The 25,525-nt window shown below is 47.7% G+C and overlaps 5 protein-coding genes across 5 annotated transcripts; 4 read left to right on the top strand and 1 right to left on the bottom strand.

Moving 5' to 3' along the window:
- Positions 1-553: 553 nt before the first annotated feature.
- On the top strand, positions 554-2,701 carry SERLADRAFT_480763 (uncharacterized protein; the record flags this gene model as incomplete). The annotated part of the gene is made up of 9 exons (XM_007324568.1): positions 554-787; positions 851-966; positions 1,028-1,035; positions 1,098-1,456; positions 1,512-2,044; positions 2,094-2,197; positions 2,259-2,280; positions 2,340-2,372; positions 2,428-2,701. The coding sequence occupies 9 exons, from the start codon at positions 643-645 to the stop codon at positions 2,479-2,481; spliced, it is 1,374 nt and encodes a 457-aa protein (XP_007324630.1).
- A 68-nt stretch (positions 2,702-2,769) lies between these two features.
- Positions 2,770-5,967, top strand: SERLADRAFT_480761 (uncharacterized protein; the record flags this gene model as incomplete). The annotated part of the gene is made up of 8 exons (XM_007324567.1): positions 2,770-3,085; positions 3,147-3,230; positions 3,283-3,426; positions 3,482-3,523; positions 3,577-4,782; positions 4,843-4,934; positions 4,993-5,096; positions 5,150-5,967. 8 exons carry the CDS (start codon positions 2,798-2,800, stop codon positions 5,557-5,559), a joined length of 2,370 nt encoding a protein of 789 aa, XP_007324629.1.
- A 2,970-nt stretch (positions 5,968-8,937) lies between these two features.
- SERLADRAFT_403881 (uncharacterized protein) lies at positions 8,938-9,675 on the top strand (the record flags this gene model as incomplete). Its single annotated transcript, XM_007324566.1, has 3 exons — positions 8,938-9,176; positions 9,236-9,403; positions 9,459-9,675. Coding segments are annotated over 3 exons (503 nt in total), but the record flags the coding sequence as incomplete, so codon positions are not given.
- An 806-nt stretch (positions 9,676-10,481) lies between these two features.
- On the bottom strand, positions 10,482-13,985 carry SERLADRAFT_358838 (uncharacterized protein; the record flags this gene model as incomplete). Its single annotated transcript, XM_007324565.1, has 8 exons — positions 10,482-11,616; positions 11,676-11,970; positions 12,028-12,414; positions 12,469-12,599; positions 12,657-12,936; positions 12,979-13,561; positions 13,614-13,858; positions 13,915-13,985. 8 exons carry the CDS (start codon positions 13,954-13,956, stop codon positions 11,105-11,107), a joined length of 2,475 nt encoding a protein of 824 aa, XP_007324627.1.
- A 222-nt stretch (positions 13,986-14,207) lies between these two features.
- SERLADRAFT_375006 (uncharacterized protein) lies at positions 14,208-25,317 on the top strand (the record flags this gene model as incomplete). Its single annotated transcript, XM_007324564.1, has 26 exons — positions 14,208-14,366; positions 14,845-15,007; positions 15,059-15,122; positions 15,179-15,271; positions 15,575-15,689; positions 15,742-15,886; positions 15,943-16,049; positions 16,108-16,248; positions 16,508-16,681; positions 16,731-17,099; positions 17,818-18,225; positions 18,283-18,362; positions 18,559-18,881; positions 18,942-19,333; positions 19,391-19,892; positions 19,972-20,309; positions 20,362-20,551; positions 20,630-20,839; positions 20,890-21,225; positions 21,287-22,617; positions 22,671-22,948; positions 23,003-23,137; positions 23,183-24,094; positions 24,147-24,442; positions 24,499-25,062; positions 25,118-25,317. The coding sequence occupies 26 exons, from the start codon at positions 14,208-14,210 to the stop codon at positions 25,315-25,317; spliced, it is 8,025 nt and encodes a 2,674-aa protein (XP_007324626.1).
- Between the last annotated feature and the right edge of the window lie 208 nt (positions 25,318-25,525).

The raw sequence follows: 25,525 nt of genomic DNA, 5'->3' as shown, positions 1-25,525 counted from the left end.
GCTCCATGAGAAACAACAGCTGCTTAGCAGCTTTAGCTGAGACTAGGTTTATCTGGTTTTGTCAATTGCCTGATCACACAACTTCATCATTGTTCTCCCTTCTGCAGACCTCTCAAGGCCCTAATTAGCTTGATAATTATCTGGCATTGTAGGAGAGTATATATTGACATTCTCTAAGATGCAGCTGCAATATTCACAGCACAGAGTTGGGCCAGATCTGGTCATCTTTCCCTCACACTTTTGGAGGTGGAAGGTTTAGTGTCAGGTCTGCCATTGTTGTTACAGGTGAGCTATTTATAAAATCATTTCACAATCATATTCGTTCCGCTCTGTTTTACCTTTGATAAATTTCTGGCTACCTGTAAAGCACTAGTTGCGCCTGTGGAGGTCCAAGAGCATATCTACTGCCGGTTGCATCCGGTGTCCGAACTTTTCCGGATCCACATGTGGCTACGACTATTATTTGGCTCTGTGTTTGGGAGACCCAGGTGGTCCATGAAGTAAGGTCCATGGCCCGAACTATTTCGCCATTCTTGTTCATGATTGCAGGATTACTATACAACATTTTATAGTGTTTGAAGTTGGGGAGCGGCTCTTCTTAATTCAGCACCTTTTCGTACTGCCCTAACTGATCTCACTGATATGTTTGTGGCTCATAGACGCGCTCTTTCGGTATTCCCTCGGCGAGGCACTGTCACAGTTACCAGAAACGCGAGCACTGCGACCACCTCCGCTACAGAAAGTACTACTATTAGGGATAAATATAAGGTCGTGGTGGTGGGCGGAGGTGCATGCATTACCATTGGCAATCATCTATTTTACTGACACACGTATTATCTGTTGGGACTAGGTTCTGGAGGGTTGAATGTTGCCAACCAAATCTATGATCGTTTCAAGGCTGCTGGCAAGCAATTGAACAAGGGTGATGTCCTGGTGTTAGACGCCGCAGAATATCATTACTATCAGGTACGGTTTTGTTGGTATCTTTTGCTGAAAGACGATACTTACCCTCGGACATCAATTGTAGCCCGGTTGGTGAGTGGTTATAGTCTATCGGTGAATTCTCGCAGTTATTAAATGCTACTTTGTTTTATCAGGACACTAGTCGGTGCTGGCCTTCGTCCCAAGACCGATTTCCGACGACCTCTCGCCTCGCTTGTTCCAGACTATATTTCACATATCCCAGAGAACGTGGAATCGTTTTCCCCGGCCACTTCCTCTGTCGTGACCCAGTCTGGACGTTCTGTAACATACGAATCCCTCGTGGTTGCTGCCGGACTCGGGATTAACTGGGACGCTATTTCAGGACTGACAAAGGCTCTTTCAGACCCGTCGTCTGGAGTTTCATCCATCTACTCGTACAATACATGTGACAAAACTTGGTCGGACATTGACGCTCTCAGATCAGGCAATGCTCTTTTTACACAGCCTGCCGGGGTTGTAAAATGTGCAGGTGGTAAGTTTACACTTTTTGCTTTCGCTTGGATAATCATTGAATGACATATATGTAGCCCCTCAAAAAATCATGTGGATGGCATGGGACAGATATCGGAAGACCAACAGAGGAAGCAATATTAAAGTGGACTTTTATTCCGGTATGCCGAGCATGTTTGCTGTCAAGAAATACGCCGAAGCTTTGACCGCGCTACGTATTGAACGGGGCGTGGGGGCTGAGTTCCAGCACAACTTGGTCTCTGTAGACGCCGGGAATCGCAAAGCGAAGTTTAAGAAAGCTGACGAAACCACTGTTGATGTCGACTTCACCCTTTTACACGTGACGCCCCCCATGGGACCACTTGATTTCATCAAGGGTTCTCCTATTGCTGACGCGGCGGGATGGGTTCAGGTTGACCAGGCCACACTGAGGCACGTCAAACCAGAATTTGGAAACATTTTTGCCCTCGGAGATTGTTCCTCGCTCCCTACCAGTAAAACAGCAGCAGCCATAACGTCGCAAGCGCCAGTGTTGACGGAAAATCTGTTTTCCGTCGTGGACACCGGCAATGTCGGTAATGCCAAGTACGATGGGTACACTAGCTGCCCTGTCAGTTTTTCACCTAGCTATAAAGGAGACTGTGCTGATAAGTCTATAGTTGTTGACGGGATATGGTGAACTAATGCTGGCCGAGTTCAAATACGGCCTCGAGCCTAAGGAAAGTTTCGCCAACTATCTTGGAGATCAAAAGATACCCAGGAGGTTAGTACTTACATAGGCTTGTTGGCTCTAGTGCTGACTTACGGTATCTATTTGATTCTAGATTATACTATCACCTTAAGAAGGCGAGTCTTTCTGGTCGTGGTGCTTGTATGTAAGTTTACTGATGGGGTGCTGATAACAGGATTTGTTACCATGGGCTTACTGGAATCGCATGGTAGGGTGTTCTATACGTTAGACTGGGATCACACTGACGGTAACGTTGTTCTCAGGTACACGGAAAGTGGTTCGGACCGTCGGGACTCATCCGTCCAACGTTCTCGTAAAGCCGTTCAATGCGGAGTGCTCCACGGATCCGGTTGTGCCGAGTGGTTGCAGTGATGCCCAGGAAGAAACATGTGAGCGAGACTGGCGTCGGTTTGGATTAATTACCCATAGACATCTTGGCGAACAATACTAGAAATAAGTCTCGGAGGGAGCCATATGACCATGTTTCTCTTTACACTTTTAGAACATTTTTTGTCAAACAAATTCTTTTGCACTGCATTGTTGTGGCAGGCTCGTGACGCGTGACGCAACGGTAACGTTGAGTGACTGACACGCGCCAACCTTTCGACACGCTCTTGGACACGCTCCTCAACAATGTCCAGAAGTCTGACGGCCGCACAAGTGATTGGACTGGGGGAATACCTCGATCCTGATTTCGATCCATCGTCGCTCACAGTATCTCAACTTTTGGGAATTCTTGGTTACCATAATATCAAGTTTCCAACTCCTTACACGAAGCCAAAGCTCGTAGAATTGTTTAACGACGAAGTCAAACGAAAGGCCGCAAAGTTCAGGAAAGACAGACTCAAGAAAGAGAATAGCATTGCGAGTGATGACGGAATAACGGACGGAGTGACAGGGAGACCTATTGGGCAACCAAAAGTGCGTGGCATAACTGTCACATTTCTTCCTCCTTGTGATTATAACTTACTCTCTTTCCCAGAACCTTCCAGCTAGGCGGTCTTCCAGGAGATTGTCGCGTGCACCTACAGAAGATGAAGATTTGTCACCGGTTCGTCAGGATCCTGTATGTACACGATTTTACATGTGTGATTGTGTTGCAGCTCACTTGTGTCCAGCCGAAGCGACGTCGTTCTTCTGCGCAACCGAGCCTCGGTGGCCCTTCCACAAACAGAGTTGCTCCTCAACCTGCTTTAATGGAGGAGAGTGAACCCGAAGAGGAAGAACTCCCGGCTCGTAAGGTTGTAAAGAATAAGAAGAGTGTAAAAACCGTCCTTCATTCTCACTCTTTAGTTTACTGAAAATTTGTACGTTCAGTCACAGGCAGCGGGCTCGAAAGCTCGTAGAATTTCTGAGACTGTAAGTGAATATGTCCAAATCTGAACAGTCTAGAATTCTGATATCTGCTGTAGTTCGCAGATGACAGTGGTTGGGAAGATAATAACATCTTTCAGTCCGGTGCCGAGTCCTCCTCGCCGGTTCGTCCTTCCCATGTCAAACCAAAGACACCACGTAAAAGCGTAGGTGGAAAGAGAACTCGTCATTCTATGTCTGCCCCGCCACAGATATCCCCGCCAAAGGCTCCCAAATTCGAGGAGTATCTACAGCGCTCACCACCACAGTCCAAGTTTGAGCCACAGTTACCACCGGAGGTAGTGCGTCCCGCGCAGAAGTCACCACCCAGTACCAGAAAGACTTCTTTCACTCCTATCGAGCATCAACCAAGTCCTTCAATTCAATATGAAGTCAAAGCAGACAATTTGGATAATGATCAAACATCCGTAGAACTAGACGATGTGGACTACAATAATAGTCAGGAAGAAGAGGCTTTGGAGTTTGACGACATAGATGCGCAAACCATTGCTATCTCACAACGCATCGCGGGAGGCGGAGCGATCTCTTCGCGCGCTTCTTCTCCAAAAGAATCCTCGTCCTTCCTCCTACGTTTCATAATCGGCATCATTATTTTAGCGGTTTCTGGTACAGTTGTGAATTATAAGATGGAGTCAGCACCGATAGGATACTGCGATGTGGGCAGCAATACGAATCGCGCTCTAGAAGACTTCAAGATGTATCTGGAGGCTGTTGACTCTTGCAATCGAAACAATCGTACTCTTCTTTATGGTCAGTCGGATGTTGCGGGTAACGTTGTCGAAGGGAAGATTTTATGTCCGCCACCTTCGTTGATTCCTTTGCCCCATCCATCAAGTTGTACGCCTTGTCCTGAGTACGCCAAGTGTACCCAACATACTGTGACTTGCATGACAGGTTATCTACTACATCCTCATCCCCTCCATAGTCTGCTATCTCCATTTAGTGCCACAGCACCGGATCCAGTCGAAGCTTTATGGAAGTTCATCAGTGGTGTCGCTGATGGACTACCTGGTCTAGGTCCAAAGGCCTTTCCATCACGGTGTCTCGAAGATCCAAAGAGAAAAAGGAACATAGGTGTTTTGGGGAAAGCCATAGAAGCTTTGTTGGGTCAGGAGCGGGGACGGCGTCTTTGTGCTGGCGAAAAAGTAAGGCCTGGTACTGTTGAAGGTGAAGATAGGGGAGAAGCCATTAGATGGGGTCTAGAAGTGGAGGCGTTGCGGGAAAACATGAAGCGAAGAACTGCGGTTAGTACTTGAACACCCGTTTTCCGTCTGCTGCGGCTTCTCATAATGTGTCTCCGGCAGCCGCATCTTCTGGAAACATTTGACGATACATTTAATGAAGCCATACAACAGCTAGTACAATGGGGTGGTGTCATTTTGGGGGAAGACTCTGCGTAAGTTTATTCTAGATGGATTCGTGCCTATCGCCCTAAATGAACACATTGACAATAGTGGAAATCGGTACTTGGCTCATAAAACGCCGAACTTGACTTGGACTTGTCAGGTGACTGTCAAGACGAGAGAGTTATGGGAACAATGGCGCACAACTCTGTTCAGTATGTACTGTCGTACATTTTCTGCGCTTGAACCTTGCTTATTCCCCACTTAGCGTCTACGATCACAATAATCATTGCCCTCTATGGCAGAAAACGCAGAGATCGCCGCCAAGTTGAGAACAAACGAGTGGCTGAGCTTGTGCAAATAGCGCTTGACACCTTGCGTAACCAAGAACTAGCATATCATACGGACCCCGTTACGGCACCCCACCCATTTTTGTCTTCTCTGCAGCTTCGTGATCTCATTTTACAGGATGAACATTCAATCCCTGTCAGAAGAAGACTCTGGGATCAGGTGGAACGTGTTGTTGAAGGAAACTCAAATGTCAGAGCAAATCTAGAAGAGGTTCGTGGGGGAGATGAGATGCGTGTATGGAGATGGGTAGGCACCGCGGGAAGGGAACCGAAAATACGGAAGAGGGTACAAGGGGCGGAACAAAAGGACGAAGAGAAAGCTGACTGATGTGATTGGCGTGCGATGTCGTGGGCTTGTAGCCCTTTTCCTGATCGGATATGACCTTGCGCGTCTTATAAGAGGAAGCTCTAATGCTTAGTGTACGTTATCTGTAAATAGTCGAAGATGCCGTCCGTCATACGATTTTGACCAAAGCTCCCTCAGTGAGCTTCTGAGAAACTTCCAATTGGATTAACCGGGGCCGGTGCTGTGATGCAAAGGCACGGGTTGCCGTGATTCAGATCAGGAACCGCGTTCCCTTGCATAAGAGCAGTCTCGTTCATGCATAGAGTTCTTGTGCATATTTGCAATCTTTCAGTTTGTCCACGATCAAAGCGCAAAGGTCTGGGCCAGATCGTATATGGCAATTGCATTTTCGAGTCGTCGCTAACCACACTATGTCACTAGTTGTACCCCAGGGACATCCCCATCGGCATCCCAGTCTGAATCTTCTCCATCAAAGCCCTTTTCGTGAACTGTTCTTCAGCAAGAACACGCGTGGTCTGATATATAGATAACCAACATATTTCACATCAGCTAACTGTAAGATAAGGGTTACGAAAAAGGATACGATACGAACCCTGAGGAATCGTTCTAGATCGACACGACCTGTATTGAGAGCCCGATGCAGATGATAGATCGTGTCTTCAATGGCGTTGTCTTCAGCCACCAAATTGACGAGCCTGCACCCCAAAATCAAAAGAGGACATGGGCACATCGGTCAGTCATTGCCGCACCAACGTCGTATAGGGGAAAGGTTGCCAACCAGACTTACTGGTTGTGTACTATACTTGTAGAGCAGATGAGCTCATCCACTTCCGGATCTCCTTTCCTTCGTAATTCGGATACGTTCCGTTCCCCTTGTTCAACCGTGCTCCTTAGACGCCCTGCAACGTTACGGCATACATCGCGCACTGCTTCTAAGCGAGCCATCTCATCCCGTATGGCGGGCTCTCCAGCAAGTAGATCCGTTTGTTGAGCGCGCAGGCGTTCGGCATCGATCGCCATAACCTGTGACACAGATGCAAGTTCCGATGTCAGCTTGCTGTGCACTTGGGCGTGTAAGCGGAGTAACTCGGGATTTGGGGGGCGGGGCGGTGCAACCACAGGTGCTTTCGGAGCGACTATTGACGCGTCGGGTGCTTCCTCTTCCAGCAAGTTGGGAGGTGGCCCTGTTGGTTTCGGGGCAAGCATCGGAGGGGACCATGGTTTCGGAGGTGGGAACGGTACAGTCTGAGCGCCGGCTGAGACCGGACCGGTGGGCCGCGTACTGAGAGGTGGTGAAATTATGGAGTCATGAGGAGTGGGTTGATAGATTGGATGAGATGGCGTAGACCACCGGTAATTGTCAATCGTTGGTGGCGGAGGCGAGGAATGGGCGTGAGGAATGTTTGAGCCGTATGGATCCCTACGCGTAAACTGGGGACCACGAGAATGCTCGTATTGCGGGGGTCGCACGTCAGAATATGGATGTGGGGGTAAGGGAGGAGGTGGTCGATGTCCCAAGTCAGCCTGATATGGAAAGAAATCTCATTAGGAATATGACAGATGGTGATAAGGCAGTATTACAAACCTGTGCAGAGGAAAGAGTAGAGCTACTAGACGGAATGCTGGACGCCGTTGACGGGACACCGAGCAATGGTGTAGATGAGGATGGTTTAGGCGGTAAAATGGGTCTATCGTGATGAGCTACTGGAGGCGAAATGGACGAAGGGGTAGAAGTTGTAGTAGACGATGACAGCATTGATGATCTTGACGGTGGCTGGGCTGGGTTCTGAGGAGAAGCGATTCTCGCATTAATCGGTTTAGCATACAAAGGTGGCCCACGGGAAAATTCTTCTTGCATTGTTTCGAGTAAAATCGATAAATTACATGCCTTGGATAGGATGGTCGTTGGCGGACAAGCGGATCGATGCGCATGTATACTGACGTACCTCATTCTTCTTTTCCCAATTGCGAATGTACTCAATATGACAACGTCCACTTACATCAACATTTTTACTTGCTTTTACGAGCATATCCTGAGTAGGCACGACATATGCGATCGGAGGCAGCCGAGGATATTCTCTGGGTATCCAAACGGCGATGGGGATGTTGTAGGAAGCTCCCCGATAGGATATCGGTAGCAAGCCATGCACGCAGAGCAAAAGCTGGGTGCGGCCATCGTCGTAGGCTGCGACAGACGCGATGCACATGTCAACATGATGGATCAAAGATGCGACTGACGGAATACTGAACTATACACGTCAGACTTTGGCCTCAAGGTATTGTAGCGCGTAAGGGCGGCATCGATGTCGACAAAAACACGGTCTTTCTGTGGATATGGATGGACATTTTGGCGCAGCCATTTCTGTGTCAGAGATTCGGTGCTCATATTCGGCCTGGAGGAGTATAGGGCGGGCCAGTGGCTGGGCGGTGGCGGCTGAGACGGGAAATAAAAATTTGGGCTCCGCACGATTCGGAGGGAGTGGCTGGGTGTCGCGGGCTAATCACTGTTGGTGTGATCTGGGGTCCAAGCTGCTCTTTCAGCTCGACCCTATCTTGTCGTGGAATCTGCTTCCGGTGATGAAGGCTGGACTTGTTTTCAAAAAAAGGGACTGCTACCGTGGCTGGCTGGACAGATTGTGATACCGGCGGAGAGGTGGTTTTGTGTGGCAGGCATTGCTCTGTGAGTGGTGTCAGGATTGCGTTTCGAGTGTTGGGTCCATGTGGGTGTCTTCACGGGCGGTTTCTGCTCCTGGTGGGTCTCGGCACCCGGATCGCTCTGCCATTGTTTAGCGCCCCGTTCGTGTCTCAAACAGCTGAACACCACTTGATCTTCGAAATAGGCAATCTGAAAGAAAGCACCCCATCACCCAGGATGGAAATCGCCCGAGCTGGACGCAGAATATCATATCTCCGTGACGGGTCGAGACAGACAGGTGGGCGTGTGGACGTGTCAGGTGTGGTATTGAAATTTTGTGGTCAAGACCAGTGTCCCTCTTTGCTATCTTCTTTGAGGGTGGTCTGATAGCCTTGCGTTGGCGGCGGTGGCACCACCCAGACCTCGAATAGCCAGTCTCCTGGCGCTTAGATCCACCGTCCATATTCCCAGCCTCTCGCTCCACTAGGGTGGCGCCATCCTTCCTTTCTGGGCTGCTGAACTCTAATATTTCTGACTCAGAGCCTAGAAGGACTAGTTCCCTTTCTCAGCGTCACAAGCTTCCTCGATCCGTTATCTGTCAGGGCAATTTCAATTACGCACTATCCGACTTAACGGGCCCCTTATGCCATTTCGGATCTTTCGCCTTCGAATCTGTGCTATGCTCGTTTCGTCCGGTCCACAAAACTTAACACTCGGAACAAGTCTCACATATATAAAGCGCTCTTGCCCGTTCGTTTACTTCCGTCTCTCGTCCTTCTTGCACGCTCTCCTCATCCCCTGGAGCCTCCCTGGTCTCCACACCTCTACCCTGCAAGCACAGCTGACACAATGAGATCTTCCAAATTAACGACTTCTAATGACAAACTCCACTCTGATGGTGCTTCAACTAAGAGTCTGACACCACAGAGAAAACATCGCAAACTCTTGAAGGATGGCACAAGCGAAGTCTGGCCTGAAGAGATAGAGAAGATATTCGTTCAAGGTTGCTTTCGTCTCTCCATCCACCTCTCTGTTGATCCTCATTACCCCATATCGTATTAGGATTACGCCAATATTGGGAATCTCCATGGGCTACTTATTCACGCGGCCGCAGTCGATGGCGTAACCAGTTTCTGGTCGATTACCTCCAGAAGGCTGGTGTAGAACGATCGAAGAAGCAAGTGGCCAGCCATATCCAAGTCTTAAGAAATATGTGGAAGGGAGAACCAGGTTTGCACTTTCCCCCATAATAGGTGTTCCCATATACTCAGTTCCTTGTGGACAGAATATCATCTTGTTGCTGGAGGAGAAGAATTATTTGTCGAAACTGGCTTGTTAGCTCACGTGAAATCAGAGGAACCGTGTGACTCACACCTCTTGACCCCTCTTCAACTGGAAGAGATGAGATCTCACTCTCCGGCGTCGTTATTCATCACCGACTCACCACTCCTCTCACCGAGGCCTAAGCATATGTACCCACGCCATTGTCAATCCGTAGGCTCAATGCCGTCTGGGTCGATGCCGTCTGCCGAGACGAAAGAGGGCTGCCGGTCTCGCTCGTTGTCTCGCTCGAGGATGAAAGGCACTGATCATCAAATGCTGTCGTTTTTTTCTCCGTATCAGTATTCGGATCCAAGGTCTCAGTTGTACCTACCTCCCGAAAAAATGTCTCCCCAGGGGACCCCCTTTGACGCAAGTATGGAGGTCGGCTATGATTACCCTTTTGGTTATTCAAATTGTGCTTCAGAGCCTTCAAGCCCTGAGGAAGACGTTTTCAATCTCCCATTACATCCAGATCCTTCATTGGACATCTATGATGAGCTGCCTTTCCTCCCTTCAGATCCATCTGTAGCACCGACATCACGTCTGGTCAAGGGAATGGCTCGTTTGACTCTTTGGACGGAGGGTATGCTGCCATTCACTGTTCAAGTGGATGCCCTGAAGTCAAGTCAACCGTTCTTTCAGTCGTCGTCGACTGTGGCAATCCGCATTAAGCTTCACCTCCCAACCATAGATGCCATGTATTCTCCAACGCTGCATGGTTTCCACGGTTCCATTACATTTACAGCGCAACGGACTTCTGCTAGGTGCTTCACGTCTGTTTTCGCCCGCAATGCTTGCATTGTTCGAGAAAGCGAAATTTGTCCAATTATGACAGTCCAACCATCGGTCCAGGAATCATTCCAAACCGCTGTGTCGTATCTTCCGGAATCTTCACTGAGCAGGAGTCGGTGGCTTGACGCTTGTGAGTACACTTTTTATTGCAGACAACACGTTGCATCCTCATGTTCCCCATGTGTCGGCACAGCCATAGAGACGTCCATCGTGCAAAAAATCTTCGTAGATGACGGATTGTTGGCCGTCATCGTCTACGACCTCGATCGGGAAAACTGCGACAACATGCCGTCTGCGGAACTCACAGGGTTTTCTAAATATAACGCTTCTCCAGAGAAGCCACAACGTGTATATGCACCCAATCATCCACCACCCACACATACGCAAAGCACTCCCCGCTCTTGTTATCCTGCCCAAGCATCTTTACCGAGTGCACCACTTCCCTTCGACAATAGGAGCAGCACACATAGTGTCTCGTCTTCGACACTTTCGGGCATGACAACATCGGCAATGTATCAATAATTCGCCGCTATTTCGTTCACAGAACTTTGTTTTCTTTTCCTGTTGGATGCCACATGGATAGTGGACCATTATTTATGCAGTTGTTTCGGACTAATCGACTCTCGCTCTCTATTCATTGGTACTTTGATTCGTTCAGCATGTGGTAATATTATAGTACAATCGCACTCTTCCGATGTTGATACATTCGCTTTGTTTCATGTTCATTGTATTCATCGTTACCCCTCACAATGTAGATCGATAATGAAACTTGTAAAGCATGTATCTCGTAGTTAATTCCAGTCCAATCCTTCATCATCATGACCTAGTATATCTAGACAATTGACGAGCTGCTTCGCGTACTCGAGCGTCATAGTGGGTTTGTTGCAAGAGCTGAAGTTCCCAAAATGATGTACCAAATGGATGGCACAACTGTGGGTCATCGATCTCGGGAAGATAAATTCCATCATATGTGCGATCCTCTGTCGATAACAGGGCTTCAAGCTTTGGATCCTTTGCGATCAACCCTCCTACAAATTCAAGCGCGCGCAAAACCGTACCAGGTGGCCAGTTCAACGATGCGAGGAGTAGACGCTTGGCAAAAGCCGCTGAGCGCCAGGGGGGTGCTGCAAGGCCCGAGGTCCGCGGAGAGAACACAATCACCAGGGCCCTGAATAGCATATCCGCAACCGATGGCGCTTTTGTGGTTCGTACATCGGAGGAAGATGCGGAAGGTGGAGGAAGGTCTAATTTTGGAAGAAGACTGATCGGTAAGATAATAGCGTACAGGTGATTGACAAAGTCGCTCAAATCAATGTTCAGCGCCTCGCCTGGTTACTTAACTAGTCAGAAGACAAAAGAACGCGGGAAAAAAATGGTAACCACGAACCTTGTCCTGATAGGAGCTCAAAGGCTGTAACGATGCAGAGTAGGCGATGATGGATGTCCCTGGTGTCGTTATTGATATCACGATGCAAAGGTCCGTCATCGTCGTCTTCATCATCTGTTGACTCGCGTGTAATGAGCCCTTTTAGAACTTGCATGAGGTCCTTGAAGAAGTCTATGTTGACTAGATGTGCAAACTTGGAAATACCCCGTAAGGCAGCCGGTAGAAGAGGTGTCGGCCGGGGATTCTTGAGCACACGAAAATACAAAACGAACACTAGTTTCAACGTTTCGGTGTGCTAGTGTTCGAAGGTCAAGCTAGTGAATCGCCGATTATAACGCTTCCTGCTACTCACTGTTTTTGCTCGCTCCTCTTTGTCAACTTCGGCTTCCGCGTCACGAAACTCACGCTGTATTTCCTTTTTCTCCTTAAGAGCCTTCTGTGCTTTCTTGCTAAGATGGGGTTGATCGGTGGGTTTACCTTTCGCCCTACGTGCTGCGGCCCTGCCTTTGGAGTAAGTTTTATAATTCTTCTCTTCTTTATTCGCCTTCGAATCAGAAGAGCGAACCGCAAGTTCCGTCTTCAATCGTAGATGTAGTAGGCAAGTCAAGACTTCAGGGTGAATGTTAAATCTGCGTTCCTTGACCATACGATTCAGTAGTTGCACTACTTCCAGAGATGGAACGCCAGTGAGGTCTTCACGGAAGATTGTAACGAGCGTACTCATGCAAAGATCAGAAGACTAAAATATCGAGGAAGTTAGTTTGCATTGTTCGTAGTAACGGAAAGGACTCACAGGATCCCATGACCTTTTACTCAGGCGAGCTACAATACACGTGATAAGATTGCTTCTGAAGTTGAAATGGGTGACCTCCGTGGCCAAGGTACAGATGCATTGCAGAGCGACGTCGGCAAGTTCGCTTTTCACTGGGATATCATTATCATCAGCATCGCGCCAAGCTAATCCAAGATAAGATGTCCAACCTTTGAGTTCAGCTTCAAGAGATCGAAGATAATTTTGGTAGACAAATACAAGGCCCTGCTCATAATCTCGCGTGCGCGAAACCATTTGACTGACTTTCTCCGCTTTTTCCTTGTCTGTAAGAGCACGGATCCGGTATCCAGGGATGATGTCTTTGAATACAGCAAGCTGAGAAAGGATAGCGAGTTTTCGGATTATGACATCGTTTATAACGGGTTCTGGATGGGTGGGTGTAGTGATTTTTTCGAGAGAGAACGTGTGAAGGCGTCGCAAAAGCCCTAACTGGGCAAACAGTCCACTTCAAAATATTCAGCACATATGGACTAGAAAACTCACACTATTTTCAGGTTCTGATATAATTTCCTGACATATACTGGCTATTTGCTCTTTTGCTCCCTGCACCCTAGCCTTCCGAGACTGATTGCTGACTACGTCAACAACGGCTGGACGACCAAATCGAGCACCGGTGGCGACGTCGTCTCTTTGAGGTTCCAGTGGTGACTTTTCTGAAGTAACAGATTCTTCGTCACTTTCGTCTTCGGGATTTGATCTGACAGGGACGTCCTTTTGCCCTTGCCGTTGTATTCGACCATCGCCTAGTTTAATAGGTAACTTCTGAATTTGATGCTCCTTGTCGGAGTCCCATGAAAGTCTTCGTTTCCGCGGAACCTTTTCATATGGCATTTCAGTGTCAGAGTCCATGTCGTTTACAGGCAAGTCGCTTTGATCCGCGTCGGATGCCTCTGATTCACTGTCGACATGTAAGGAGTCGTCTTCTTCGCCCACATCAGAACTCCAAGAATCTTCATCTTCGTCATGTGAGTCGATGGAAGGCAGGTCATCGTGTACGGGAGCCTTGCGTACAGGTTTGTTTAGCTGATGTAGTCGCACTGTCTCCTTTTTACTTCTGCACTGAAAGTGAGAAACTATCTTAGGGCATAGTAGAGTTGTTGGATTACCTTGAGATACCTGTACGATCCAATTTATCAAGGAATGCTACGGCGTTGCCATATTCTCCAAGAATGTCTACGTCCTCTTCAGACAGTAAAGCGTCATCTGAGTGGTTTTCATCGTCGATATCTGCACCGGGAATAGGGATGATTGGTTTATCGGATGCCTTTTCTTTGCCTTTTGCCTTTGCCTGCGATTTCTTTTGTGAGTTTGCTTGTTTGCCTGGCTGGACTTTACGTTTCTTGGAGGAGCCCTGAGTTTGACGGATATAAGTTTGGATATTGGGTGCGGATAAAGAGAGATAGTGACCTCAGTGGCTGGGGCAGACCGTTTTACGCCCTTGAATCCCATGTCTGTTATGGTTTCTCCAAAGCAATTCCAGTCATACAGTGCAAGCTTCAAAGCTTCACGTGCGTTTGGATTGACTTTTTTCTTGATACCTTGATTTCCTCATTGGTGCATTGCGCACGTGGCGAGCACTGGTGCCACTCCCCGCGGGATCATCCAAGACTCCAAGTTGAAGTAACTCGATTCCTGGTCATCCGTGAATGCTGAAAACTACAACGACGCGTAAAGTATAGCATCTCTAACCTACATCCAACATGGAAGAAGGGCCACCACCGATCAACCATGTCCTCCGACCCCACCACATCGACCTCGTCGCCATCATGTTGCTTGTATTCAAAGAATTCACTACAGAGAATCTTCCTCCGCCTTTCTTGCTACATGTCTACAGGCTTCTTCTACACGAAGTTGCAGAGGCGCGTTTTTCTTCTTTCGACTCGCGTGAACTTAATTTAATCGGAGCATGGTGCTGGGCAGGCAACGGAACCTAGATCGCATGAGGAGTTGTTGCAAGATCTGAGTTCAGCGCCAATGGCTGATGAGGTCTTGTCGCATAACTTAATTACTGCCTTGAAGAGTGTTGTGGGTATTGATTTTGACTTGTATGTTGTCAATGCTAAACTTGAACTCTTCAAAGCCCGGTCAGCTTCGGTCGCCAGAGCAGTTGTCCAATTTCTTTCAAAGTAAGCCATACATATGAATGCTCTCCATGACTTCACAATCCGCGCACAATAGGCACTCCCTTCATGTTCGTGGAAAAGAACGAGGATGAGGTGCGTTACAGCGTGCGTTTATCCCGCACTTGGAAACTAATGGTGCCTCAAAGCCTCCTATCCTTGTAAGGAAATGTCAACGTTAGAAGTACTTTTACTATATATTTTTATTATCTTTTAGCTTCGTCGCTCGTTATTTGGTTATTTCTGCCGTCGATGCTTCGTCAGTTTCCTCAAATTGTCATATTTCGGTATCGGAAAACTACATGAAGACTATCAAGCTTGGTGTGCCGGTGATCGCCAGGCAGGATACGCAGCCGTCGAGAAAGATCCACTAAGCACTGGTACGTCCAGAGCTTTTTATTTACCAAGCATCAGTATCGAACAATCTACAGATATGTTAATTTTCAAAACGCAGTCTGATACAAAGACTTGGGCTCAGCCAGAACCTTTCGCAAAGTATGTACCTTCGTCCTGAATTTGATAATTCGGTGTAAATCTCTAATCGTATGTAGCTGGGAAAATGGACTTTCTGCCGGAGACGACATCGCAGCCGCCGAGAACTTACGTAGATATTTTGAACAGCATTTCCACGAAAATAATGATTCGTAAGTCTCGTTTCTGTTATGAATGAAATCTCGCCAATCCAGTTTAATTAGAGGAGTCCGACAACACGCTTTGCTAAACCTTGTGCGAATGCATTATATTCGAGGCGAATCTGTTGCTGCCCGACAAGTACGCCGGTACATCCATGTCGACCTCCATCTCACAACATCCTTTGTAGCTTCTCCAAGAAGCCATTGCCGTGGCACGAACAAGTGGTGACAGAATAACACTCCAACATTGCATTAGGTTCAACTGATCTTTAACTTGAATGTACTGAAGCTAACGTATTTCTATTCCTATCTTAGCATGTTACATCGATTGCCAGAGCCCTCCGAAATGCCGACCTTGAACGAAATCCAGCCCGACCTTCATCCGCTTGAAATTCTGTTTGACATAAGCAAGCTTTTAGACCCGAGAAGTGTGAGACCATCCCATTCTGCGTCAATAAACTTCTTAAAAGTCAAAATATTAGGGGCAGCCACTTACTGCTTGCTTTGAAAAATTGGTACAAGCGAGTGGTCTATACGATCATTGGATCGAAACAGGTCGAGCATCATATAACGATAAGGAAAAAATGGGAATACATGCTATGGAGGCTGTTCTGTGGACTACAATTGGTAATACTCTTCAAAAATTTAGGTTTTTTGATGATGAACCTGACGTTAAATATCAGGCTGCGTCGGAGTGGCCGAAATGGAAGAAGATTATGTGCTGGCATTCACAGTATCTGGTACCAACGACCCTAATAGACTCAATGTCATTCTCAACCGTGCATATAGGGTATGCTTTGCAGGTTAATGAGTAACATGTAAATCCATCGCTGATGGCTGAACGGTAGCTCGCTCGCTCGGGAGACTATGATCAGGCTTTGGGTATGTTGATCGATCCAGATGTTTGGTGGGGTCTTTCGATGGACTCGTATGCTCTGTGGACCGACCAAATATGGCATATCTTAGCTCTCAGGACTAGCCGACGGTTTGTTTTTTTCTTATGGTACTCTTTCAACAGTAGATGAACATCGCAGGTCTTTTATAGCGGTCAATCCCGTTTATTCCAAGACTATCTCAGGCCTCGTCGTCCAACGTCAAATTATATCGAAAAAGAGTATTGGTATGATGATAGTCCAGTTACTATTCAAACTATTCAGATGGACTTGCATCGAGTCATGGATGCCAGGGTATGTCTGCTGACGCTCAGGAGGTGATGTAACTAATTCCTTTTTTCTTGCCTTTTTCAAGCAACATGGTCAGGTCGCGTCAGCAATAGAGCCTCTTCTGACATCATTGTGGAATTCTGAGTTTCAGGGTCGATTCCCCTTATATAGGCTATCGATCATCTTACTGGCAGATGTAGGTTTAGAGCTTGGTCAGACCAAGAGATGTCGCCAGATTTTAGAGGAAATATTACCCCAGGTGAGTGTGTTCAAGTACTGATTGCAAATGACGGCTATTGATTGTGTAGGTGATCTCTGGAAACGAACTTGAACACCGTGCCCTAGCTTGTTTTACTCTAGCTAAATGCATTATTGCATGCAGCGAGATGAGTGGTACGTGTAGCTTATGTCGGCCCAGTGACCATCCTTTCACGTGTGCTAATTTCTCTATTGCGGAAACAGCGGACGGACTCCGCGAAGCTTTGCCTCACCTACTGATGGCCGAGGCCGATTACGCCTCGATGCAAATTTTGCGACCGTTAATGGATGTTCAGTATCTTCTTTCGGTTGTGTATCATAATTTAGATATGCAGAAAGAGCAAGACGAAGCAGCAGCACGACATTTGTCGACAAAAAATATCCTTGGTGCTTTTGAGGAAGCCGTAGTTGACGATGAGGTTTCCAATATCTGGGATGTTGTGACGCAGATAGGAGCTAAACTAGCTTCTCGCTGAGTAAGTGAGCTTAAAGGTTGATAGCGAGAAGTTTAATGGATCTCGTCTTTATCCAGATCTTCAGATCCTAGTTGCCGGGGTGGTTCGTGATGAACTGGGTGGCGTAAATCTACAACTTGGGGAGCAAAATTTCCAGTGTCTCGTCCCGAGATCAGAGTGACATGATCAATGGTACGAAAGTGTCTGGGTGGTTTATGTTGTTAAAAAGATAGGTGTCACATGTATTTCAGGCCTAGTTCTTCGTGTACAAACCGAACACAATGGGTTGAATAAGCTTATCAACATGAATATTGGGCATGTTTGCAATCATGATCCAACTTTGTGAGCACTTTCGAGTCACCTTGACTCGGACGCGTTTATGCATGTGATGTCACGTGTCCACTTGTGACACTTGACTAATTCTGCTTCGGCAGACTATGGAGCATTGTACCACAGTCGGTTAACGTGAATCATTACCAGAGTGCTAAAAATTATACGTATTCAGGTTGTATGAGCACAGTGTGTAGCTTGAGGGAGCCTTGAAGGGTGCTGTGACTGTGGAACACAGGTACAAAAGGGTGTCACATGTGACAACTGTTGAATCCGCGGTGGCTTAGTCGGATTCCGACTTGTCAACTTTTTAGTCTGTTCACTTCTGTAACTATACCCTATACACGTTCAGGCTATGGATGGTCCTCCACCTCAGGAAGAGGACTTTTCCTCCATCCCAGTCGCAGACAGGCTTGCCCACAAGAACTGGAAAGCCCGCGTTAATGCTTATGAATCTTTAATCAAGACCTTTCAAACGACAGCTTCCGATTCTGACCCTGCATTCAAGCCCTATATCAACAATCCCGATCTCCTCAAGAAAATAATAACAGATACGAACGCTGTTGCGCAAGAGAAAGGTGTGGAATGTGTGGTCGCTCTGGTAAAGTTTGCGGGAGAGAATGCTGCCAAAACTAGAGAAGTAGTGGTGCCAGCTCTAGTAGATAAATGCCTAGGGTCAACGAGGGCCGGAACCAAGAACCAAGCTGTGGAGCTGGCATTACAGTACGTTGAAGTAGAGAATACAGGTGCAGCGGTTGCGGTGAGCTTTTAATTCGCTTCATGACTTCACCATATCATATTGAATTATGCGAACTAGGCGGACATCCTCCCTGGCTTGAATGCTAAACAGCCCAAGGCGGTTGCGGCATGTGTTTTAGCAATCAAAGAAATCATCCGGTGAGTTCAAGAGATGTATCCTTTTCTCTGGATTATACAGGACTGTCTTGCGACATTGTCTATACCGCACACGCCTTTTCTCTCCCTAAGTATTCCCTACCGGTCCTTCCCATCGTCACATCATTTTTATTATCGATGCCTCCTTGGTGGATATAATCAAACAGCACTAACCATAATCATTTAATCGATCTTGCAGAAATTTCGGAACACATGTTACGCCGCCAGGTCCAGTGCTGAAAGCGTTACCAAAGATATTCTCGCACGCGGACAAGACAGTTCGTGCTGAAGGGACCCAGCTTATACACGTATTTTATCAATACATTGGGGCAGGAATAGAACCATTTTTGGCGGACCTTAAACCCGTTCAGGTTAAGGAGTTGCAGGAAGCATTCGATGGTATGGAGAAGGAAGGCAAAGGCAAAGGAAGTTTGAAGCCAGCCAGACTCACTAGGCAACAAGCTCGAGATGCGGAAAGTGGTGATACCGCGGAGCAAGAAGCGGAAGGTGAAGATGAAGAAGGTGAGACATATTCACTTATTTTCAATATGACTTCCGCATTTACATTACATTCGAACTTAGACATTTTGGACCCGCGCGCATTGGCTGAACCAGTTGACATTGTCCCGAAGTTTCCTTCTAACCTTAGCGCCAATTTGACGTCGTCTAAGTGGAAAGAGCGCAAGGAGGTATTAGACGAGCTGCTCACATTGGTTAAGGGGACCCCTCGTATCAAAGACTCCTCGGAATTGACAGACCTCTCAAAATCACTAGCGGTTTGCATACAGAAAGATGCTAACATCAATTGCGTCATAGTCGCAGCAGGATGCTTAGAAGGGCTTGCAAAGGGTATGATGAAATCGTTTGCAAGGATGAGGGAGATGGTGGTACCCCTAATGTTGGAGCGCCTTAAAGAGCGTAAAGCAAACGTGACGGATGCCATAGGTGCTGCTCTGGATGCTGTTTTTTACACTGTGAGCCTAGGTTGTCACTGTTTCCATTCAGCTTACCGACTCGAACTGCCTGTACAGACGACGCTCCCCGATATAATACCAGACTTACTCCCAGCGATGGGAAACAAGAACCCTCAAGTCAAAGAAGGCACACTCAAATTCCTTGCCAGATCTCTTTCGACATCTACAACACCTGTACAACCTGCTCAGATTAAGGTACTTGCGGACCCTCTCGCCACACTGTTAGAAGATGGGTTTGAAGGTGCCCGCAATGAAGCTGCGGTCTGTCTAGGTACTTTAATGAAGATGGTGGGTGAGAGACCCCTGAATGCCTTGATGGATGGATTGGCGGACGTGAGGAAGGTAAAGGTGAAGGAAGCTTATGAGAAGGCTACTGTGAAATGCAAGGCAGGAGCTGCAGCACCCCCGAAACCACCTCCTGCAGCAAAAGAAGTTCCCAAGAAGAAGGTTGCTGCGCCTAAAGGTGGGGGTACAGCAGCGCCAAAAGCTCCTGTTGCAGAGGTCGCCGATGAGCTGCCCAAAAAACCTGTAGCAAAACCTCCCGCAAGGCTTACGGTATGTACAAACACTAAATAAATAAAAACAGACAGGCTCTTATTATTACTATCTCAATCAGGCGAAAAAGGCAACCGGCGCAGCGGCCGATTCGCCAGGTGCCCCTCCAGCTGCCTCAAAAAAACCCGTCGCTGCTGCTGCTGCTGCTGCCGCGGCCAAGCCATTAAAAGGCGGAGCACCTCCGCCACCTGGTGCACTAGATACATTCAAATACAAACACACTCCGGAAGATGCGGAAGGCCTTGCTGCAGACCTCATACCGTCGAGTATCATGTCGGGTTTTGGTGATTCTAATTGGAAAACGAGGCTGGCAGCTTGTGAGGAGATGACAACATGGGTCCAAGAGAATGTTGATGAAGTCGATGCAGAAGTTGTTGTTCGTGCCATCGCCAAGAAGGGATGGTCTGAAAAGAACTTCCAGGCGAGTTTTCTATACATTTTATCGCAAAAATATGCTGACTGTTGTATCGTAGGTGTCATCCAAAATATATGGAATATTCAGCATCCTCGCCGAACAATGTCCTTCCTTTGGAAGGTCTTGTGTTGCGCTTTGTACTGGTCATCTCAGCGAGAAACTTGGCGATATGAAGCTGAAAAAACCCGCTGGGGATACTTTGATAGCATTTGCTGAGAAGACATCCTTACAATTTGTTCTCAACCAAGGTAACCATTCTCACTTTGTTTTTTTTTTTGTTTTTGGCAAGCACCGGCTCAATGATCTCTTTCCTACTTTTCATTTAGCGTATGATCCACTTTCGAAGCAGAAAGCCCCAAAAGTCCTGGCAGATGCGCTAACTTGGATAGATACCGCAATAGTAGAATTTGGAATCGCCGGATTGTCGCTGCGAAGTCTCATTGAATTTTTGAAATCAGCGTTGAAGAACTCGAATGCAGCAGTGCGATCTAGTGCTACAAAGCTATTGGTGACGGTGAAACTCTTTGCTGGGTCAAGTGCGTAGTACTTTTGTCTTGTTTACCCCTTAGAACTAATCATCCGGTAGATATCAAGGACTTCCTGGAAGATCTCAACCCACAGCTTCTCGCGACGATACAGAATGACTTTGACAAAGTGGAGGGTACTCCTGCGCCAGAACCTAGTCGGACTTCGGCTGATTTGGCAAACATGGCTGCCCCTGCGGGAGGCGCATCTGGCAAAGCGGCAGCTGTGGACGCTATGGATGATTTGTACCCGAGGGTGGAAATTGATGTACTACTCAAGGGTACGACTATACTAGCGGACGCAAAAAGCGACGCTTGGAAGACCAAAAAAGAAGCTTTGGAGACTTTGCAAGCCATTTTAGACCAAGGAGCAAATAAGAGGCTTAAGCCTTCTATGGGTGAGTATCTGTAGTTCTGTTATTATCCACGAATTCTATATTCATGTCGACGTCGGGTCAGGTGAAATCGCACAAGTTTTGAAGGCTCGGGTCACTGACACAAACAAATCTGTTCAAAGTCTTGCTCTGGACATCGTCTCCCGTATAGCTACAGGTATGGGTAAACCATTCGAGAAACAAACTCGATTCTTTGCTCTTCCTGTGGCTACCGTTTTGGCGGATCAGAAGGCCCCAATCCGTGCTGCAGCTCTACAAACTCTCACAGCTATTGCAACGGCTTGTGAAGGTCTTGACTCAATGGCCCACGGTTTGGCCACTGCTTTGGAATCAACGAATCCCACACAAAAAGCATCATTGCTAGGGTGGATGGCAGATTATTTCAAGGAATACGAAGCTCAGCCAACTTGGGACTTAAGTAGTTGGGCCGCGCCAGTGGTCACCTGTCTAGATGATCGCAATGCTGATATTCGGAAAAACGCCCAGGCGGTGTTAGCTCCCCTTATAATATGCGCCGGCTTTGATTATGTCATGCAACAGACTAACTCGCTGAAGCCAGCATCCAGAAATACTGCTATCCCTCTTATCCAGGCAGCTCGCGGCAGTGCAGCTGCCGCCGCACCTGCCCCATCAAAATCGAAACCTGCCCCAGTTGCAGTCTCTATACCTGCAACGAGCCCCCCACCTACTTCTCCGACAGCAACCGTGGGCCCTAGGTCAGCTATCCCAAGTAAATTGACTGGTGTTCGCAGGAAACTGCCTCAGGGCACTGTCTCCAGACCCGAATCGAGAACAGAGTCGGTAGATGAAGCATCCGCCTCACGTTTGCCCAGCAAAGCTGGTGCAGGAAATATGAAACGCCCTGGTATATCGATGGCTAGCGTGAGGGCAGCTCCCCCCTCTTCGACGACCCCTGTTGCCGCTAGCTCTTTGCCATTCTCCAGTAGGAATCCTGATGCGAAAAGGGCGAGGTTGGCGAAAGATGCTCAGCGCTGGGTGAACGAAGCTGGACCGACAAGGAAGGACCTAGCCGAGCTCCTCAAGCATCAAATGGAACCTCACGCCTCAAAGGACCTTGTTGAGAGCCTTTTCAGTCACGACCACAATGCCGTTAACGACCATGTCTCCGGATTGTCAACTATGTGCGACTTCTTTTCTGCTGCTGAGACTGGAGATGAGAAATTTGGAGTTCCTATCGATGACCTGAGAGCCATCGGCATAGCGAATTCTGACCTTGCTCTTAAATATGTGTCTATAAAGATCCACGAACCTCAGTCCAATCTGATATCCAGATGCCTTGATACCGTCGATGCCGTTTTATCATTCCTTCGCAGTGTTGACAGCCAAATCACTGATCCTGAAGCTTTGTGCTTTATCCCGACTTTGGTCTACAAGGCATGTGAAATATTTAACTTGACAAGAGATCCAACCTAAAATATTATATTTAGCTTGGCGACGCTCGGGAACCTGTTCGTGTGCGAGTACAGCAGATTACACAGACGCTTCCCAAGGTGTATGCGTACAGTAGGATATTTGAGTTGCTGCTTGAGCATGGTTTGAAGTCAAAGGTGGCGAAGACTCGTCAGGGAACTTTGGATGAACTAGGGAGCCTCCTGAAACGATTCGGAATGGGAGCATGCCAACCTAGCAAGGCATTCCCCGTAATTGCAACCATGATTGCTGATAAGGACTCGCAAGTACGAAGATCGGCACTATCCGCACTGGGGTTAGTCCCCCCGCTAATAACAAGTGTGTTGTTATTGATTTTTTGTCCATACAGTGAAGGTTATTCTTTGGTTGGTGAAAAAGTGTGGTCACTCGTTGGGCCCTTGTCGCCGAAGGACAAAACACAGCTGGAAGAACGTCTGCGTCGTGTAGCGGGGCCTAGTACTCCGGGTAAAGCGGAAAATATCCCGCCTGCTCCACCTGCTCAAGTGACTCGACTGGCTACTGCAAGTAGTGCTCGCCCGGGTTCTCCATCGACTATGTCCAGGGTTGGAGGAATACCCCGACCTGCTAGCCCCTCCGTTTCAACGCTTTCGAGGCTTGCTCGCCCAGGCTCTCCTGCAAGAACTGTGAGATCTGCATCCCCAACGCCGGCTAATACAATTCGTTCAGCATCTCCTTCACGAACCATCAAGGTGCCTACTCAATCCACTATCCCTGGTCCTTCTTCCCCCCCAGGAGTAGGTCGACCCAAGAGTATGATGCCTTCTCGGTTAGGTCCTCCGAGGACTCGCCCAAACTTTTCTGCGGCGTTAGCAAATCCCCCGCCCCCTGTTGAGATGCACTCGGAACCCTCAGCCCCTGTGCTTCGCACAAACGGCCACGCCACTTCTTATTCGCCCGCCCTGCCCGTTACAGAATCCATGGATGATGTCGAAACACTTGTAGACGCTGCACCACCTTACAACGCACCAAACGACATCACGGTCACCATCTCAAGCATCCTAAGTAGCGATCCCCTTCGAAGTGTCGAAGCACTCAAAAAAATCCAGAAGATCCTGGTCGTCAAACCTCAAGATGGACCATCACTCCCGGAATATCGTGATTTGGCGGAGCATACTGAAGGCTTGATAGAGACCATCACTCTGCAAATGGCTCATATATTTGATCGACCCGACGAACTCGTAGCGGACGATAATTTCAGGCTCGCAAAGCATCTCATACAGACCCTGAATACTTTCTGTGACCACGCGTTCCTTGCAGAGTCTTTGACGGTTGACATTCTTACATCATTGTTAGAGGAGCTTACTCTACGGCTCCTCGAGACGGATGAAAGCCAGGTCGCGAAAGTTAAGGATCTCTCTCGATTTATCAATATGATTATCCTACGGTTATTTGCAACGGGTCGAAGAATGTCTATTTTCCGGTAAGTCAGGCTCATAACTGGGAATGTTATGAAACTGATTCAAAGTTTTCAGTGCTCTATTCGCTCTATTGCTCCAAATCGTGAAGCCTTTCCCAGCGAATAATGCAACCCCAGAATCGAAAGAATCGAAGGTTGCTGAGCTGGTGCTCAAATGTGTATGGAAACTTGCGAGAAATATCCCTCAGGACTTGAAGGAAGATAAACTGGACCCCGTTGAATTATTCCCTGCTGTGGAACACTTCCTACAGTCGATTCCTCCGAATGAGTGGCGAGCCCGGGCTACAAATAAGGTTCCCTGTGGAGACATGCCTTTAAGGACCATCAAAGTCATCATACAGCATGTTGTTGGTGAGTTTAGCTTGTATGCCTATTTCTCTGACGGTGGTACTCAAGTTCGCTCCCAGCACACCATGGCGACGAAGTGTATGATCTTCTCTCTGCATCTTTTGATGATCCTTCTGCAACGATAGTATATCCTTATGTGTATCGGATTTTAAATTCTTCTGCTCGAGCGCCAGTTGAACAGGTTGTTCGGTTGAACGAAGCTGTTCATGAGCAGGTTGGTCGGCCGTGTTCGCCAGCTTCCAGTCGACCAATATCTCCGCACGGCACATCTTCGTCTGTGACTTCTGCCAATCATCGACATTCCACGCCTAGTCATCGGACAAGTCCCAGTACATCGTCTCTCAATGGTAACGGATATTCACCTGCTGTGGAGGAACCTGATCCAGAGGCACAATTACTCACAATCATCAATCATATCTCAAGTGAGACGACTGGAGCGTTACACAAGGAAGGCATTACCGAATTGCACCATTTCCTCAAGAATTATCCTCACAAGCGTCCTCGCGTCGAAAAACTACTAGAATCAACGGGGGCTGCATTCCGCAAGTACATCAATCGTGCTCTCGCAAGTAGGGCCGCTGAGGATCTAGAGAGAAATGTAGCAGTTGCCGACACGCTATCGAGTAAGGCTTTCCTTTCATTCATCGGTGTTTCTGATTTACTCACGTTTCTTTGTAGAACTAGAGTCGAACGCGCGAGATGAAATGCCGAGTTCGCCTGTGAACAGAGTGGAGGCGTCTCCTCGATCGTCACAGCATGTCGAGGTACCGGTTAACGATAGGTTGCACGAACTCCATGGTATCTTCCGCTACAACCGTGCCAGTACCACCAGCAATGGTTCCTCACAGGGTGCGAGGCCACGAGTTTCGGAGGGGTAGCTCTGTGTCGTTGGGGGCTGTCGTTGGACTGGTTAAACTGACTCAAATTTCTCCTCTGCATTTGTCATCTTATGTTCTAACTTGTTTCTATCTCTGCACTTCTGTATACTCTACAACAATTCTGCTTCTGTATAGGATAGCACGCCTTTCTGAAAGGTTTATAATGATTTCTTTATTAGTTGAACTGGTTACTCGTTAGATTGCCCCA

The sequence above is a fragment of the Serpula lacrymans genome (assembly GCF_000218685.1).
Source record: "Serpula lacrymans var. lacrymans S7.9 unplaced genomic scaffold SERLAscaffold_20, whole genome shotgun sequence".
Lineage (NCBI taxonomy): Eukaryota > Fungi > Basidiomycota > Agaricomycetes > Boletales > Serpulaceae > Serpula > Serpula lacrymans.
This window is presented reverse-complemented; position numbering and strand designations above follow the sequence as displayed.